A 14,133-nucleotide genomic window follows, 5' to 3' on the forward strand; every position below is an offset into this window, starting at 1 on the left:
TCCTATTAGTATTTATGTATCGAGATATCGGACTCAGGGCTCACAACCCTGGGATTTGAGATTCTCGGTTCCCAATGTTTCATGTGAGAAAATGTTACATTGTGAATTATAAAAAACGTATGTATACATATATGTATTTGAATGTATAATCCACTGGGTGATGTGAACCCGCCTACAGCTGGCGTTTTAGGCCTAAGAATGGTCATGTCACATCGCTTCTTGGAGTGGTGGCAAGCCTAGGAAACTTGTCATTACAACAACCGTGAGTATATGATTGTTCAGAAGACGAAACCGGTTCGCTTCAGTAGTCGTAAATCCGGAGGTGATGGAATTTGGAGTGTACTGGACCCAGGGGAGGTTCGATCGTAGCGCTAGAGGGTTGTGGATCTGGAGGTGTGGGAAAGCCTCGCAAGTACCTACCACTAGAGGCACCTGACGACGGTGTGAAAGTCTTATTCGACCTTGGTTCACCCGGTTACATTGCAGGAGGAGGCGCCAAATTATTAACAGCAATATTGCTTTCCGAGTTCGTCTTCGTACAAAATCATAAACACTAACCATACTTACAAAGATTAAATCAACATGTATGTACCCCACAGGTCGTCGCAGAATTGGAGAGAATTTTGGAGAACATGTGTTTCATAACTAATATTGTACTAACCTATATTCGATTGTTTTAACTATATATGTATGCTATGACACTAAATTAAATGTTATGTATTTTCCACAGGTTTTACGGTTTCTAAAGGAATTAGAACTAGGAGATAGGGATTATCAGGAAAAATTTAGTTAGGTTAAATGATACCAGCGTTCGCAATATCTCGACGTAATCCAATCTCCTTACCCAATCACTAACCTGAAAAGAACCAAAGTTACCACAAAATGAAAGTAATTAAAATCCTATATCATAAATCAAAAAAATTACACAACGTTTGATGGAATTTAATTACAATATAAATACGAAAATATTTGCGTTCAAGGCCGTAAATAACGTATTAATTAGTTAAGTACATATGTCTATAAAGATATATAGTACAAGAGAGCTTTAAGTGGCTTTCTGTAGTTATCAAAGAAATTAAGGGTCCAATTTTCATGGAGGCTTATGTGTTGTAGGGGAAGAATTTTCCAACCCTACGAACACATGTGTAAAGCCTTAGAAAAGAAAAACAAATATCGATCATAGCCAAGAGAGAAGAAAATTCTATTTGTTTTAAACAAAAAAAAAGAAATATATAAAATTACTCTCACACCCAAAAAGGTGAAACATTACAATCCTCTCTGCCTACCCGAACGCGAAAACAGCTTTAGTTAATTACCACAAGACAAAGAAGGGGAATTCTTCTATTCTTGACCTATTCTATAAAATTAAATTAGGAATTTTATGACAAGATTTCCGGAAAGAAGTTTTGAACAGCTTGGGTTTAATTAAGTAAGTACCGACTAACTTCATTTTGCAGCCGCGAAACAGATTAGGCCGTGTAGCGTGACATTTGAAATTTGAACTCCCTTTGTTATTTAAAAAAGAAAAGAAAGACATTTCCCTCCAATTTTCACCTAACCTTTCAAAACAATGGCGGCGATCAAGAACAAAAGATTGCCAACGTAAAAGTTTTATCCGCAAATTCAATAGAAGGGTCTCAGGTGAATATTGCCTCTTTGTTTTATTTGTTTTCCGCTACAATTCACTCGGGGCGAACGTTTTATATAAACATATTGCGAGGAAGCGGGTAGACGCCATTTTTCGGTAACTTTTGGAATACCACTCGATCCTTTATTGCCGGAAGTTCGATCAAATAAAAGTAGGTATGAAGTTTTTTTTTAATATTTGCACACATTCGATTGCTGCGTTGTTCACAAATCATTTTTGTGTACCTTTTAGTTTTTCGTATTATTATTTACTTTAACTAGGTATTGTATGAATTCATAACAGGGGTTTTTCTTCTTTTACTGATTGAATAATTGATTTCATTTCATTTTCGGCAACCCGGGCTTTATTTCAATTTTCCTGACTAGGCAATATCTGCTCTGAGACGGACATGTTTCGTTTTATAAAAAATGATTTATATACCTAGATAACTAATAAATCTGCTTTCAGTTCAATTGAACCTCTGAATACACAAAAAAAATATTATGTCCAACAAAATAAGAACCGAGAGTTATTAATTAGTTTTTCCACTTGTTGCGACCCACGGTAATTAGGATATGCAACGTTCGCTCTTCCAGAGGGTAGCGCGGTGATTGGTTAGAAAGTCGTGACATACGAAACTTTCTCGGCTTACAACACCTGAAAATGATTAATTTTGCTGTCTGCCAATCTATTATTGAGTATGGTATCATAGCATGGGGAGGCTGAACTTCATCTGCACTAAACCCAATCATAAAGGTTCAGAACATTATTTTTAAAAATAATTCTTAGGCTACCTATAACTACAGACTCTAACCTAATCTTTAATATTATGAATGTGTTCGATGTTCGGCACTTATATGCAAAAACTATACTAACTCATCTGTACACAAATATACATAATTACTACGAAAAAAGTTCAAATACACGATGAACTCGAAGCAACAACAAAAACTTACAAGGCAAGACTCTACAACATTCTTCGAGACAATATAAAACTATGAGATTCAAAAAAAAATTTCAAAGACAATGTAAAAACTTAGATCAAAAATAAAAATAGGGCCTTTACCGGTGCATTCACCCAAATTTCGGTTTTATTAAAATAAACACATTATTGAGCGAATACATCTTAATACAAGTATAGGTATGTTCAAAGGTATTAGGAACTAACTTGAAAAATTCTGCCTCAACACAGGATAGCCTAGTGAGGCGGTATTTGAGAAACCTCAACTAACTGTACTTTTATTTTCTTTTTTTACCTTCATCATATTATTTTTGTATTTTTCTGTCAATATAACCTTAAAAAACTTACTCACTGTACTTAATCAATGTACAATATACATCATAATATACATTTTTAGTTGTAATGTGCAAACTTTCTTAAATAAAGATATATATTATTTTTCCGACTTTATGTCCGGGTTAAATCTTCTCCATGGGAAAAACTAAACCCTTCCACACACTTTTCCACAAATGATCATCTAGTCCAGGGGTGTCCAAACTAGATGGGACCCAGGGCCAATAAAAAAGACTAAATACATTGGTGGGCCGCAAAATATTTATAAAAATAAAATACTGGTAATAATACGTAATATCGTTATTTTATTATCTACTTTTTCATTAATTTGTCTTTTACAATTCTGTCAACATCAACCTCAATACTAGTGGTAGCTAGGCGCAGTGCATGTTTAAGTGAAGTATCTGTCAATGAAGACCTGTATTTCGATTTAATAAACTTCATTGTTGAATATGCACTTTCACAAAGGTAGGTACTGCCCATCATCGAGCCCATTTTTCGCCCGAAATTCGTCAGTTTCGGGAAACGTTCAGCGAGGAGCTTAAAAAAATCAATTCCTGTTTCCGGACTTTTTTTTGAAGTCGGTTAAAAAAAGGTTCAATGGGCCGCAATAATCTAAACCGCGGGCCGCATGCGGCCCGCGGGCCGTGGTTTGGACAGCCCTGATCTAGTCAATCCACATTATGTAAGTGCATTATATAAGCAAAATAAATACAAAACAATACAAGAACAACGCGTCAACTCACCAGAGATCAAATGGGAAAATAATTCACCGACTCCAGATATTTTCATATCAGAGGGTTCGGCTCGGTAGAACTCTTAACAGGGCCTATAAATCCTACTGATCCCTCAACATAAATATTTAAAAAATCTTTCGTAATTTTTATTTTATTTTTTATTTTATTATGACTTGAAACTCAATCCACCGGGAGACTTGAATACACTGCAATACAAGTGGCATCAACCGACTCTGAATGCATTTGCAAATTATTTTATATTTTTATTATATTACAATATAGAAACAAACAGTACATTGGTTACAGTGATGAAACAATTTACAGATATTATATCTTTCAAGGTAAGATTGTAATGATCTGCCCTTTCTACTTCAAACTTGTCCTTCTCTTCTTTCTACGATAATTTTCCTTAAGTCCCGTAGGTAACTTTTCCATAAGGCTTTGGTTATATATATATCCGGGGAGGGAAGGTCCTCCCTGCCGTCTTTTCTTTATTACACACCCCTTCAAGAGTGTACATCCTAGTTTGTCTACGTGACGTACGACCTTGAACGTACTCATTTCACGTGACGGTTCAGTATAAAAAGGCTTCACCGAACGTTGTGTTGGTTTTTTGTTTCTCGGTTTAGAAACCTAGTTATTTATGTATGTGTGGTATCCCTTGGTTCTTTTGAGATAGAGTGAGTTGAATCCATTACCGCTGTGTTTCAAAACCATTTTATAAACCTTATCTTCTAAGTCGCCTGCTCCCCCCCCCCCCACTAGCTACTCGATTCTACCTATCGTAGGGTAATGTGAATATAATAAAGTGTTAGATTTTATATATGTGATATACATACGATAAGTTTATGGTGTTAGTTGTCGGCGCCATCCATGTATATATTTTGGGAGGGGAAGGAGAGGAAAGGAAATGAATTTTTTTCAAGCTAAGATTGACTCCTCCTCTTACCAAACAAAACTGATGGATGATAATTTGAGCAAGGCGATCGATATCTGCGTGTCTGGATATCACAACCGGCCGGGTCTCCCCTTGTTCCAAATCGGCAACCTTCACGCCAGAATAAAGAAAACCAGGTCTCATCACCAATTTCAGAATTGCCCCAATCTCAAACACCTCCAGGAAAATCTACTTTACTGAGTGTAGAAGGGGAAAACCATGACATCCCTTGTCACGAATCTAGTCGCGAAAATGTGACACGCAAGGTCCTAAGTTACGTGCCACCTCCAGAAAACGTTGTAACTCCCACGCCGTCGGGGATTTACATCCCTTTCTAGGTCAATACATAGATAACACACGACGATCTTGTCGACATTTAGCCCGCTTTTTAACGATAGGTTGTGTGCCTACCCATTCAGCCAATTATCATGTGAGATATATGTAAGGTCTACTCGAAATGCCAAATTTAGGATGAGGACTGTCTGTATTTTAATATTCGGTTCTAGTAATTATTTTATGAGGTTACTAGCATCCTCGTGTATTAGGTATGGGTAACTCCTACTGAATACCTATCCTCTCAGGTAGGTATAAACGGATAATTGGTTTGATTTTTGCATTTAATTTAAAGAGGCTGCCTACCTCTCGAAAGGTACCTGTTGAGAAAAGTTGTTCGGTTGGTAGTTTTATTTCGGAGATTACCATCTCCCTCTTTCGACTTTAGATTTGTTTTTGTGCATCCCAATTCGTAACTTAGAAAGTCAAACAATAGATGAAAAGTATTAAATTAGAAAGTCAAATAACAGAAGAAAAGTTTTCATTTTGTTCCGTCTGGTTGCATCCGATCGCTTTCAATTTGGGACGGCATACGCTAGCAAAACTTCCCCTTTGACTGACTGTACACCGCGCCTTGTCCTATATATGAAAAGGTCGTTGACTCGTCTCTCGCTCATTGACGGTTGATTGACGGTTCGCCTAGCACATCCCTGTTAATGATAACATTATTTGGGCGGCAGGTGTCGTAAACTTAGTTCCTGTACCTCGGTTGTATCCGTCTTTTAAAAAGGTCCTCTGAAATTTAATAAATAATATAAAAAACTCACCCAGTTAGGCACCTCTCATTCTCAGCGTGAAGCTTACCTGGTTACACTATATAGCTAAATCACTTTAATTTTCGACCTCCTCCCTACGCTTATAAAAGGGTAATTAAATATTCCTGTAAATAAAATTGTACCTCCCTAATCTGTTAGGATTCGAACCCACAGTTAATAATCTATTTGATTCTCTGGTTTTCGGTCTCCGTGGATAGAATGCCATCTCGCCAAATCAATAACTTAGCCCGATTAAAACTTGCTGCCTTTATATATGGTCACTCTGTTTTTAAAACGAAATCATTATTATTATTATTTTCATGTTTTTAAGACAAGTAATTTAGTTTGAACTACACATTTAAATCAACACAACTTTATAACACAATCGCGATTGCACAACACCTGGCGCCCCTGAGGTGGGTTTTTACAAAACGGCGCTCTACAAATTATCCAATTATTATTATTGTCATTATTATTAATTGTTCTCTCACTGAGTCGAACCACTTTCACTTCACACAAACACCGGATCAATAATCTTTCACTTTAATTCAATATTCCGCAATATTCTCTAATACCATTTGAATTCAATAATTAACTGTAATTTCAAACAACACTTCTGATTTGTATCCATTTCTCGGGGCTGTCAATGCACCCAAGTTCAAAACTCGACTGTCCCTCCGGTCTCTCCTTTCCCGTGGGAATCTGTTTACTCCAGGCCTGTCTGTCAATAAATCTTCCGTCGTTGTCTAAACAAAAAAATTTTTTGAGCACGTTCGTTTATTATTTATCGTTTATTTTTGTGGATATTCAAAACATCACAAGATATAATATCTGTTCTTACCTATGATATGTTTCCTTGTAATGTCTTATAATATGCGGTATTTATATTTAGTAATTACCGGATGACATGTGACATGTGTATTGTGTATTGTATGTACAGGGGTGTGTGAGAGTGTGTGTATGAATGTATGTGTATTGTTGTGTGTGTGTATATATAGGGGTGTATGTGTATCTATGAGTGTGTGTGTGTATGCACATTGAACTGTTTATAGCATTGATAAAAATGCTTCTTTTAAATTTGGGCACTGAATCCGAAAAATCCGAATAATTCATTGGTAATAATTATAACAATTATTATTTATTTAAACCAGTATACGGAATGAAAGGTAAAAAAGCCAGGAATATTTGCAGTGTTACTTATACATTGATGATGTAGAACAAGGGTGGCCAACCCGCTGTGTGTCTACTTGTGGCCCGCGGAGCATATACACATATTTTTTTTCTTTTAGCACACATAAAACCACCAAAAGAACATTCCAACATGCGTAGTTCGTATCATATCTCATATATGGAAGTATCTCAATACATTGATTCAACTATTGTGACAAGCTCGCAACGCCGTCGGACGTGTGGTCGCTTCCATTGTGTGCGTTATCACCAATCACCATGTGTCTCGAGAGATTTTACGTGAAACTTTTAAATACACATTGATAAGAATACAAGTTGCTATAACCGAGTATCCAGTCTAATGCTGTACCGACTCCTGTCTACTTTCTTAAGTGCAGTGAAGGTGAGCAAACCCAGATATTATTTTTTTAAATTAATCTATGATATTTGGCTTTCATTTAGTAGAGTTCTATTTTATGTTTAATATTGGGTATCTAAGCAAATTACCAACCGTGCTGAGTACTGGCTTTTCTCTCAGTACCTACTTTTAAATTTATTAGTACAAAAAATAAAAGGCCTTTATTTAGTATTAAAATATTTATTACTTTATTTAGAAAAATAAAAATTGAAAGCATTTATTGGTTTGCCTCTCGACATAGAAAAATTATCGCCTGCAGCACTTTTTCCGTGTGTTTGTGGATATAATAATTCACATTATACTCCCTTCACCCACACCACCTACCCCAATTTCGTCTGCGGCACTTTTCCGTGTCTTTGTGAGAGTTATATGTATCTAATTTTCTACTCCCTTCGCTCTCGTCACTTACTCCAGTTGGGGATGCCATAGTTCCACAGGCTCCGAGGTTAGTGACGAAAACAAAATTGGGTCTGAGGGGCCTTTTTGCAACAAAGCACTGTTAAAACAAAATGCCACAATTTATTCCAGCTCTTTCAAACCATAGCCACCTTTATATGAAAACCTGAATACATCGGAAACGTAACTATGCATTACATCAAACCAATTGCTGATTTCATGAATGAAATTTGTCATGTTATCGCAGAGAGATTCATTATTACCCACGTTGTAGCATTTCAGAGATGTGGTTGTGGCATATGAGAAGTTGGGCAGATAACTTCACATTCATGCACTGTGACTGCAAGAAAGTTTACATGATCCTCGGAGGGATTAAAACATGCTTCAAATTCTCCACAGTCTCGATTAACAAGCTCCATTTCTGACCCTTGTTGATGAGCGCCCCATTTTCGAGCTTGAAGCCAGTGTCCAGCTACCAATTTTTAATTAACTTTAATAAATGCGATGTGTCTGCAAAGAAGTGGATGCGTTGTCCATCATTGGGATGAGAATACCACGGCTTGTCCATGCTTACCCCTAGTTTCTTCCAAATACCACGATTTGAAGCCCCCATATCGCTCACAGGAGTCACAACCTTATAACGGACACCAAAGCTTGGAAGCGAGTCCTTTCAAAATAGTAGTCGCTTTCACATTTCAAAAAGACCTCGAGCCAGAATGCCTTGAACGCATTTGCGAATTAGATCCAAGAATCTCGACAGCCTCTGATCCGTATTGATCTTCAACTCGTCCAACTGCAAGACAACAACTAGCTCACGGGGTTTCTGCTTCTGCAAGGCAATTTCTGGCATTATGGAGAAGACATCTTTGAGCATTCTTTACTGCAGCCCAACGCCTCAAAGTTGACAATGCAGGAAGTGGATACTTCAAATAATTTTTCAGATATAGATAAGAGCGACAGCTTAAGTATCTCAATGCAAAAGCAACTGACATACTTCTGTCATCCCACTTAACCTTTTTGTGCTTGTCAACAAGTACTTTTCTCTGCGAAACAGTGAAAACTTTGTTCATTGCATCGCATACTTTTTTGTGTTCATTTGAAATTTTTACGTGGACTCGCTTCAATGTGTGCATTTCTTTCTTCAAAGTGCTAAGCTCAATTCTCTTAACTACAGTCAACCTTCTCGATTCTGTCAATTTCTTATTAACACATTTGAGATCAGCTTCTAAAAACTTGTTTCTGTCTAGTAAAGTTGCATTCTCAGCAAGAAGCTCGTCTTTTTCTTGGACTACGTCACTCAACTGTGTGAACAAATTCTCTTGCTTTGCAGGAAAAGCAACAGGAGCAGTAACAGGAGCAGTAACAGGAGCAGCAATAAGAGCAGTAACAGGTTCAGTAGGAGGGGTAACTGCAAGTTTAAGCAAACTGGCCACTTCTTTCCTACTCGTTCGGCGCTGTTGTCGCTCAAGTCGCTTCTCACAAGTGGCATTCTTCACCGATGTACCTTCACGTAAGAGTAGGGATGGTGCAGCTGACATTTTGAGAACCTAAAAAAAAAATAATCAAGTATATTTTGTTGATATTTAAGATTTTGAACAAACGAACATTTACATTTTTATTTATATAGATAGATTATTTAGGTGCAAACTATTTAAAGTTTCTTTGTCCAAACGTAGTTATTGTTTTGGACTTTAGTAGATTTTCTTTAGATTAATGTGGCATGTTTCGAGTATTTTGAGTATTTTCATAATATTAGGTTTTAAATAGGTGAGTTAAGATGTTTTTTTGACAAGAAATTTGTCAAACATCAATACTTGTAGTTTTTTAAATAAATCTTCAGTGTTTGTTTATAACTCATAGGGCCGGCAAGAAATTAAACAAATTAAAATATTTTTTTTTGCTAAGTAAAGTAAAGTTGTTAAAGGTCATTATTGAGAATCGTGAGGTTAATGCTAAAAGTTGGTAACTACATTTTTTCGTTTTTTTTGAGTTACCAATGATTTTTAATGTTTATGATTTATTTTCTGTGTCTGGAAAAAGTTTAGGTCACCCCTTACGTTGTAAAGTAGATTTTTAGCTACTCTGTTTTTTTTATAAAACTTTGTAACCTCATTTTTTTAATAACTAATAGACAACAAAAATATTGTAAAAGAACTTAAAAAATAAGCATGTTTTTTAAACAAACAAAACTCTAATGAATTTTTAAAAATTATCATTAACATTATTCCCAAAACCTTGACTTTAAAATTGTGTTTACTCCAATATATATGCTGGTAAGTTACCAACTTTTGGCAGTAACCCCACGGTATATTACTAGCAAGTTTATATTTGGGTCTTACCCTTCTAGCTGGAAGGCCCAGTAGCTCAGCTTTCAGATCCCTCACGTAGTCCTCGCTAGTGAAATGAACGGAACAGATTCGAGCTGTTGTTACTTTCCACTTTCCCGCCCGGCGAGTACCGATTATCCACAGCTTGCGTTGCTGTTCATCTAGTGGAAAGCGATGGTACATGATGTGTTGTGTTGCTGGATCCTTTACCGTCACCATCTTAGAATTTGTGCAGACAGCGACTGAACATCTCACACCGGGCATCTACAGTCAGATATTTTAAGGGATATTTATTTAATGACATAATATGTAGTTTAGTGCAACAGTAATCAAGAAATAAAAGATTGCTATTGGTTATATATAAATTCAATGCAGAAGAATAGTATTATGTTTAGCTTAGTTATTAATGTTACTATAGCCTTCTTGTAACTATATTCCGTGCAGTTGAACATATCTACAATTTCTGCGAAATTATTGCCAACTGCGTGTACTCTAGGTACAAGTGAGTATCTAAATGCCTCAGTCCTGATATTGTTGTTGTAATTGAAAAGAATTTTCGATTGAGTAGTTGTAGTTGGTTATGTTCAGTATCAAGGAATTGTAATGATATCTCGGCATATAGCTCAAGTCTCCCAAGTTTTTTCTAATAAAAGAAGCTACTAAATAAAAATTCAGTAAAGTTTTAGAGTGTGTGCCCAGTTACTCTAAAACTTTACCGATGTTTTTAACGTGTTAATGAATTCAACAATTGCACAAAGTCTTTAATTAGCAACAAACCTTTGGCCTACAAGTTTGCTTCGTGCATCATGTCATTCCAAAAGAAACTCACAACAATATATTTTTTTATAGAATTTTTGTTAACGTTTTAGAGTAACTGGATACGCTTAATATGAATATTGAGTTGAAATAACACATGGATTCAACATAATTACTATGAAAGTCAATCAGTTACTCTAAAACTTTATCAAAATGTTATACAGTGTGTCCAGAGGTGAAGTGTGCAAACTTCAGGAGGTGATTCTTCATGATAGTACAAGTAAAAAAGATTAAAGACTTATTTCGAAATTTAAACGTTTTAAGGTAGTTTTCAGGTACAAAAGTTGAATTTTTTGCATGGAAAAAATAATATTCTTCTATAGAAAAATGTTTGATAAACTTGTAGAATTCCGCTTCACGCTTAGTACGCAAAAAAAATAGCACTTGGTTTCCACTTAATTACTTCAAGAAACAACTATTTATTTTGGGGGAGATGGTAAAAGATGCTTTAAAGTTCCATTTATCTCAATCAAAGTTAAGCTTGGAGGTTAAGAAATAATAGTGCAAAATACCAAATTATTGATATAATCCAAACTAACAATCTAAAAACCTGGTTTGTGCATGTTTACTTAAACCCCCGACTTAAATAGTTTTCTCCATTAGACATATAATTTGATATCAAGGGATGTTTTTTTAAAGAGCCTTTGCATACATCGGAATTCGACAAATTTACCAAATATTTTTGTATGAGACCAAAACAACGGAATTTTGAAAAAAGTTTTTTGACTATTTTACTTCTACCGTCATGTAGAATCTAACGAAGTTTCAATTTTTTTTCGGGAAAAAATTGAATCCATTCGTGCTTCCACATCTCACGCCCCTCCGCCAAAATTCACTGTAAATTTTCAAGGAATTTTGTCTTCCTTCAAACCCACAACGCCGGAAGAAGTAATAAAAATTATTTCAAGCTCGCCTAATAAGCAGTGCAGTCTTGATCCTATACCGACATGGTTATTAAAACAATGTTCTACTGTTTTAGCTCCATTCCTAGTTCACGTTTTTAATAAATCACTGAGCATGGCTGACTTTCCTGAACCACTCAAGTCAGCTGTAGTTACACCAATACTGAAAAATTCACAACTAGAGGCCGATAACTTAAGGTAATTATCGACCCGTTTCAAACTTACCATTCATTTAAAAAATCTTAGAGAAAATTGCTGCCGCACAAATAACCAGTCACTTGAATTCAAATAAATTATTCGCAAATTGTCAATCTGCGTTCAGAAAGTTCCACTCAACTGAAACCGGACTACTTCGTATGATATCAGACATAACTCTTGCCGTAGAGTCAGGTGAGTTATCACTTATCTCACTCCTAGACATGAGTGCAGCGTTTGATACGATTGATCATGAATTCCTCATTAGGAGATTAGAGGAAACGTTTGGTTTGAATTCCGACGTCCAAAAATTGGCTGGTATCGTATCCATCCAATCGCTTACAAGCCGTGAGGGTTGGAAATAAATTGTCTATCTTCGCAAAACTTTCTTCGGGGGTACCCCAGGGATCCGTTTTGGGTCCACTTCTCTTCATCCTTTTTACAAATGATGTCGCCAAAATAATTTGGTCTCTTGTCTCACTACGCTGACGATCAGCAAGTTTATTTTTTCTGCGCTCCAAACGAAATCAATAGTCTCACGATCCGTATAACTGAATGTCTAGAAGCAATAACTCGTTGGATGTCTTCAAACAAGCTGAAGCTGAACCCATCTATGACTGAGTTTCTCTGAGCGGCCACAAACAAACGTCAACATTTCATAGACGATTCACTTATTTCTATTTCTGGCAGTGATATCATCCCATAAACCACAGTCAAACTTCTCGGTCTCAATTTAGATTCAGACTTTTCGTTTAAAAGTCAATTAAATAAGACTGTAAGCACCGGTTTTTCTCACCTAAGACAACTCAAGTCTGTCCGGAGAAATCTTCCTACAGAAGCAACAAAACTACTTATCAACTATCGATTACTGCAACGGCATTTATGCCAGCCTTCAATGAGTGTTTAATGCAGCAGCACGGCTCATAAACGGAGTTTTAAAATATTCGCACATTTCAGAACACCTTCGTAACCTTCACTGGCTCAAGTGACCTGAAAGAATCCAGTACAAATTGTGCTGGATGGTGTTTAAATCCATCAATGAAATAGCCCCACTGAACTATGCGTCCCGGAAAACACTGGTCTGAGGCAGTCAACTCTTAGATCAGTAACATCAGCAGCTGTAGGCAGACTGATGGAACCTAAGGGCAAGCCAAATACTAAGTTTGGTAATCGGGCTTTCAGAGTATCTGGGCCGAAGGCTTGGAATAAACTCCCTCCGGAACTAAGATTCATAACAAGTCCAACAGAATTCAGGTCTAAACTAAAAACTCACCTTTTTAAGCTGTCATACCCTTAAATTAAATATACCATTCCTGAGAGAAAGTCCAGTTATATCCAATTATGTCCTTAATTTAGCTAATAAACAATTAGTTAATGTTAATTAAGTGCTAATCTCAAGTGACCTACCAGGTAAGTATTGTACTGTTTATTATCTCCATATATAGTTAGTAATAACATTGTATGTATGTATATATTTGTACAGCGCCCTTGAAGTGATATTATTATTATTATTTGTGCGCTATGTATTATTGTTTATAAAGGGTTGGAATTGATCCTACAACCGCTCAAAAGGAAGTAAAACATAACGTCAATGAAATTAATAGATGAATCAGACCCTCTTTTACACCGGATTTTTACCGTCGTTTTACAACAGCAAATGCAAAATTATTACCTTTAAAAGTTATTTTATTTATTCACCGTACTTCCTTCGTGTGTAAAATGTAGTAACACAACACTGAAACGGCACGTTTACGGAGAAAAGAATCAATTGATCTAGAGGAAAGAATTAGACTACAGCATAAATAAACCATTCTCGAATATAGTAGTATTTACTTTTGGTATTTATTATTTATCACCGACTGTCAACTGTCAGTTTGTTACATAAATAAACCACTCACGTTTGTTATGAAGATGAAGCATAGATGAAATGAAAAGTGAAGTGCAGTGATGTGATCGTCCGGGACTTCGATCTACGTCACGAGCTTACAAGCGGATTTTTCGAATCTTTCGTGTACGAACACAAAAGGACGCAGTTTTTAGCTTTCTGATTAATCGGCGCGTAGGCGGCTGACTGGCGCAGACGCGCCAATGAGAATGTTTGTGAGTGTGAGTGGTTTATTTATGTTTTTTTTATGTAAACGTGTGAGACCGCACATAGTGAAGGCAGGTTCAGAGTCATATTCAGAGTTGTATATGCGCGTAGTGCAGCTGATAAACTTTGCTTCGTTT

General features: G+C 36.2%; 1 protein-coding gene across 3 annotated transcripts; it reads right to left on the reverse strand.

Moving 5' to 3' along the window:
- Positions 1-7,493: 7,493 nt before the first annotated feature.
- LOC149413840 (uncharacterized) lies at positions 7,494-13,866 on the reverse strand. Of its 3 annotated transcripts, none has more exons than XM_089644608.1 (3): positions 13,803-13,866; positions 10,004-10,255; positions 7,494-9,211 (listed from the first exon to the last, which is right to left on the reverse strand). In XM_089644608.1, exons 2-3 carry the CDS (start codon positions 10,253-10,255, stop codon positions 8,477-8,479), a joined length of 987 nt encoding a protein of 328 aa, XP_089500734.1. In that variant the 5' UTR covers positions 13,803-13,866; the 3' UTR covers positions 7,494-8,476. The 3 variants fall into 3 exon arrangements, with proteins under 3 accessions (XP_089500734.1, XP_089500733.1, XP_089500735.1); XM_089644607.1 differs by lacking the exon at positions 13,803-13,866 and adding an exon at positions 13,577-13,788; XM_089644609.1 differs by lacking the exon at positions 13,803-13,866 and adding an exon at positions 13,738-13,768.
- Between the last annotated feature and the right edge of the window lie 267 nt (positions 13,867-14,133).

This window comes from Hesperophylax consimilis, chromosome 21 (assembly GCF_061612785.1).
Source record: "Hesperophylax consimilis isolate HC1 chromosome 21, BYU_Hcon_1.0, whole genome shotgun sequence".
Classification (NCBI taxonomy): Eukaryota; Metazoa; Arthropoda; class Insecta; order Trichoptera; family Limnephilidae; genus Hesperophylax; species Hesperophylax consimilis.

Coding starts and splice junctions, on each gene's coding strand:
- LOC149413840 (XM_089644608.1), bottom strand. CDS start 10,255: ATGCCCGGTGTGAGATGTTCAGTCGCTGTCTGCACAAATTCTAAGATG. Junction 9,212..10,003: donor TGGGCCTTCCAGCTAGAAGG/GTAAGACCCAAA, acceptor TTTTTTTTTTAG/GTTCTCAAAATGTCAGCTGC.